This window comes from Trichechus manatus, unplaced genomic scaffold (assembly GCF_000243295.1).
Source record: "Trichechus manatus latirostris isolate Lorelei unplaced genomic scaffold, TriManLat1.0 scaffold00234, whole genome shotgun sequence".
NCBI lineage: Eukaryota > Metazoa > Chordata > Mammalia > Sirenia > Trichechidae > Trichechus > Trichechus manatus.
The window spans coordinates 518318-523166 of record NW_004444170.1 but is presented as its reverse complement, the minus strand read 5'-3'; the positions used below and the strand labels follow the sequence as shown (position 1 = coordinate 523166).

General features: G+C 35.7%; 1 protein-coding gene across 1 annotated transcript in view; it reads left to right on the top strand.

Annotated features, from left to right (window-relative positions):
* LOC101344436 (CUB and sushi domain-containing protein 1-like) overlaps positions 1 to 4849 on the top strand; it is a 1691327-nt gene that overhangs the window by 1475934 nt on the left and 210544 nt on the right. Inside the window, exon 36 of the mRNA XM_023743077.1 lies at positions 4611 to 4847. Within this exon, the coding sequence (XP_023598845.1) occupies positions 4611 to 4847 (237 nt within the window). The remainder of the gene's footprint in view (positions 1 to 4610; positions 4848 to 4849) is intronic.

The window sequence follows — 4849 nt, the reverse complement described above, 5'->3', positions numbered from 1 at the left end:
CTAAAAGGAGGACTGAAGTTGTGGTCACATTATTATTCAAACTTTTGTCAAAGCGCAAAGGCAAAAATCCTTTGGGTAGGCGACACTTTACTGCCATTTTTTAATTCTCAGTGTGTAACTAGAATCGGATAAGAATATGCTATATAAATTCCACTAAAAGATAGGCATAAAGATTGGTTTTCCTGTTGTAATAATTCCTTTAAAAAATATTCAGTGAGGTAATAAATGTATAACTAGATTATGCTTATTTTAATCCCTTCATTTTAGCTTTCTGTTGTCAAATTAGACACAGTTTGCTGAAGATTAGATAGTCAAATATATCTATTTTAAACCAGATTAGAGCTGGCCTCTGTTCTATTTCCTGATACGGATTAGAAGGTTTGATATATGGCTGGATATTTTATCGTGCTCAAAATGCTAATTTTACCCATAATATTTTAATTTTCATAATTCCATTTCTACTTCAAGTTTAATTCCCAATCAGTAAGACACCACTTTCTCTATTTACTGTACTTTTGATACATTGTCCATCTTAAATTTTCTCACTGCTTGATCTGCTGGCCGTCTTTAATTTCTGTGTTGACTATGTCATTCCATGATTTTAAAACCTGCCTCTGGATAAATACTTCTAAAGTTGGCATATGCACCTATGAATTGAGTATGCACTAAGCCATTTCCCTGCTGCTTGATTTTGTACTCAAAGAGTGAACAAAACATTTTTAAATGTTCTAATCTCGCCCTAGTTTTACACCCCATCTGGTCTTTTGGGACATAAATAGAAATGTCAGTAATTCAACAGGTTGTCTGGGGTTGTTCTGTGTCAGTTTTTACCTTCCATCCGAAATGATGCATGTGACTGGGTATTTATGAACCTGTGTAGACTACCTTGGCTCAGTGTCCCTAAAGTAGTCACCCCTCCAAAAAAAAAGTTGATTCTTTAGTTACTAAGCTTTTTTTCATGAAAGTTTTCACAGCTAAACCCATAAACAACATCATGATAAATGGTGAAGAAATTGAAGTTGTAAAATATTTCATTCTACTTGGATCAACAATCAACGCCCTTGAAACAGCAGTCAAGAAATCAAAGAACGTATCGCATTGGGCAAATCCTTGGCAAAAGACCTCTTTAAAATCTTAAAAAGCAAAAATATCACTTTGATGACTAGGTGCACCTGATACAGGCCATGTCATTTCCAATTGCCTTATATGCATGTGAAAGCTGGACAATGAATAAGGAAGCACAAAGAAGAATTGATACCTTTGATACATGGTATTGGCAAAGAATATTGAATATACCATGGACTGTCAAAAGAAGGAGCAAATCTGTCTTGTAGGAGGTACAGCCAGAATGCTCCTTAGAAGCAAGAATGGTGAGATTTCATCTCACTTACTTTGGACACGTCATTAGGAGGGACCGATCACTGGAGAAGGACATCATACTTGGTAAAGTAGTTGTTGTTGTTAGATGCTATCGAGTTGATTCCGATTCATAGCGACCCCGTGTACAACAGAATGAAATACTGCCCGATCTTGAGCCATCCTCACAATCGTTGTTATGCTTGAGCCCATTGTTGCAGCCACTGTGTCAATCCATTTCTCTGAGGGTCTTCCTCTTTTTCGCTGACCCTCTACTTTACCAAGCATGATTTCCTTCTCCACGGACTGATCCCTCCTGATAACATGTCCAAAGTATGTGAGACGAAGTCTTGTCATCCTTGCTTCTAAGGAGCATTCTGGCTGTACTTCTTCCGAGACAGATTTGTTCGCCCTTCTGGCAATCCATGGTATATCAATATTCTTCGCCAACATCATAATTCAAAGGCATCAGTTCAAAGGGTCAGTGAAAAAGGAGGAGACTTTCAATAAGATAAATTGACACAGTGACTGCAACAATGAACTCAAATATAGCAATGATTGTTAGGCTGGCCCAGGACCAGGCAATGTTTCCTTCTGTTATAAATATGGTCATTATGACTTGGAGCCAACTCAACAGCACTTAATGATAACAACGGTAAAATCTGTTGCCGTCAAGTCAATTCTGACTCACAGCAACCCTACAGGACGGAGTAGAACTGCCCCACCCCATCGGGTTTCCAAGGAGCAACTGGTGGATTTGAACTGCCAGCCTTTTGGTTAGCAGCCAGATCACTTAACCACTGTGCTACCAAGGCTCCACAACAACAGTATAGCTTATATATACTAGTAGTGAAGCTCTTTTTTAAATTAGATTTATGGGTCGTGTTAAAGAATGAAACAGCAATGGATGAGGAAACAAATCCGACGTTGATAATGTGTAACCTACTGAATGGTCACCTATTACCAGTCACCTAAATGTGAAGGCCAGTATTTCAGAACTAAGGATTTAGGAGAGCTACTTCTGTTTCTTTCCTTCCTCCCTCTCTTTCTTTCTTTTTCTTGCTTCCAGAGTTACTTCTGATCAAAAATATTTACTAGACTTTAGAGGAAAAAGAAATAAAAACTTGCTTATTTGTGAGTGACTGTTAGGCGAAGAGCAATATTTGACGTGTTTTAATGTCTAAAAAATGTTTCAAAATTGATTGTAAAGAGTTGTTCCAATACTAAAGAGAAGCTATTTATTGTATATGATACTAGAATGACCTGGATATAACTATAGACTGGGATACTCCTTACTTGACTGCTGATGTGCCGCTAGTAAATAGACTTGGACTATGTAATATGAATCTCATTACTCACTTAAAAATGATTCCAAATTGCAGTTGATTTGTTAAAGATTTTTCTTTCGTTACAGGCATGAAAATGATACTTTCTTCTGTGTTTTGCTACCTCATCCCCTTCCTGAAGTATTGCACATTTCTACCTGTTTTTATTCATTCTCTTCCAACCTAAGTTGAACAAATTTAATATGAACCTATTTTTTCCAAGAAGAATTGGAATACTTTAAACATTATCAGATTGTTAGCTCTTGGCAAACCAAGAGAAGTGAATGCTTTAAGAGTTGAATTTAAATTCCAATTCTACCTCTTCCAATGTCACTTTGGACACAGTCCCTACCATTTCTGAGCCTTAGTTTGCTCACCTGTAGAATTATGATAATAATAACGATTGCCTTGCTGGGTAAACGTGAGAAAAATATTAGCTGGTAAATCGGCCTTACTTTATGTTGTTCCTTCTCCAGTGTTTTTTCCATTATTAGTGAAATGATTTTCTTGAATGTCTTTACATTTTATTGATTACTTCGAAGTTTTTCTTCATTACAGCTCTTAAGCGTTAGTCCTTCCTTTTTTACCGAATTCTGGATTTTGAAAACTGCATTTATCTTTAATACATAAGTAGATACGTCTGCTTGTAATTTTCTCTGTATTTACACTTAAGTATAGTAGTCCAAGTAAGCATTATCTTTAATTTTCCCAACCTAGGAAACAAGTATATATTAGGTGAAAAGTAAAAATAAGTTACTCTTATCTATTAGAAACAGTAGAATATCAATACAAAGTCAAGCTTTTTGCTTATGTTGGGGGAATAATTTATAGGGTGGCTGTGAGTCGGAATTGATTCGACGGCAATGGGGATTGGTATGTTGGAGCCCTGGTGGCACAGTGGTTAAGAGCTAGGCTGCTAACCAAAATGTTGGCAATTGGAATCCACGAGCTGCTCTTTGGAAACTCTATGGGGCCATTCTACTCTGTCTTATAGGGTCACTATGAGTAGAAATTGACTCAAGGCCAATGTTGTTTTTTAATTGGTATGTTTAATTTATTCTTTCCTATCCAATTTAATTGCATGGATTCATGCAAAGGCTAATGACTTTGGTGTTTTATATAAACTACAAAAATGAATTAAAATGTTTTAGACCCAGTACTCAAATACATTTTTAAAAAGCCACAAAACCATAGCAAATAACTCTAAATTATTTTGATTTTGCTTTTCTTCTAAATTATCAGCTTTAACTTATCTATACACAGATTAATGTGATATCAGAAATATTGATTATTTGGACTGTTTTTGGTATGGTGAACTCTGCTAGACTGTTAGATTGAATTGTGAGAGTTGAAGTGGGTTTTATCTGATTTGATTTCTTACAAACATCAATAATCTGTTTTGCATGCATAACACAATTGGAGATAATCATTTGATAACTAATATATCTCTTGTGCAATGGTTTGGCCATTTAATTGGTTTAAAAACCACTTAGTTTGTTGCATTTTTTAGACTATATGGGCTTCTTCTTTAGTGAAGCTATAAATGAATGTATGGATGATATGACATACAATTACAAGCATTTTATATGATTGTAATAATTATAATAGCAACTATGAAAAATCATTGGCTTGTATATGTACCAATCACCATTCTAAGAATTATATCTGATTATCTCTGTGATGCGGGTGCTGTTGACTGATGGATGCTAATTACATTGACAAAGATCACACTACTAGTCGTGCCAGAGGTTAAATTAAACCAAAGTATGTTTAATCCAAAATGTTTGCTCCTATCTACTACACTGTTCTGTCTCATATCAAGATACTATTTTGGCACACTGATAAAGTTTCAATAACTTTTGATAAACTTCTATTGTATCAGCATTGATACGCTGTTAACTTTGATTAATTTTGCATGTTTGTCCACAGGTTCCCATATTCAGTTTCTGAATTTTTCTACTGAAGCTAATCATGACTACCTTGAAATTCAGAATGGACCGTATCACACCAGTCCTCTGATTGGGCAGTTCAGTGGCTCGGATCTACCCTCAGCACTGCTGAGTACAACCCATGAAACGCTCATCCACTTCTACAGTGATCATTCGCAAAACCGGCAAGGATTTAAACTTGCTTATCAAGGTAAGACTTACACGACTGAAATCATTTTT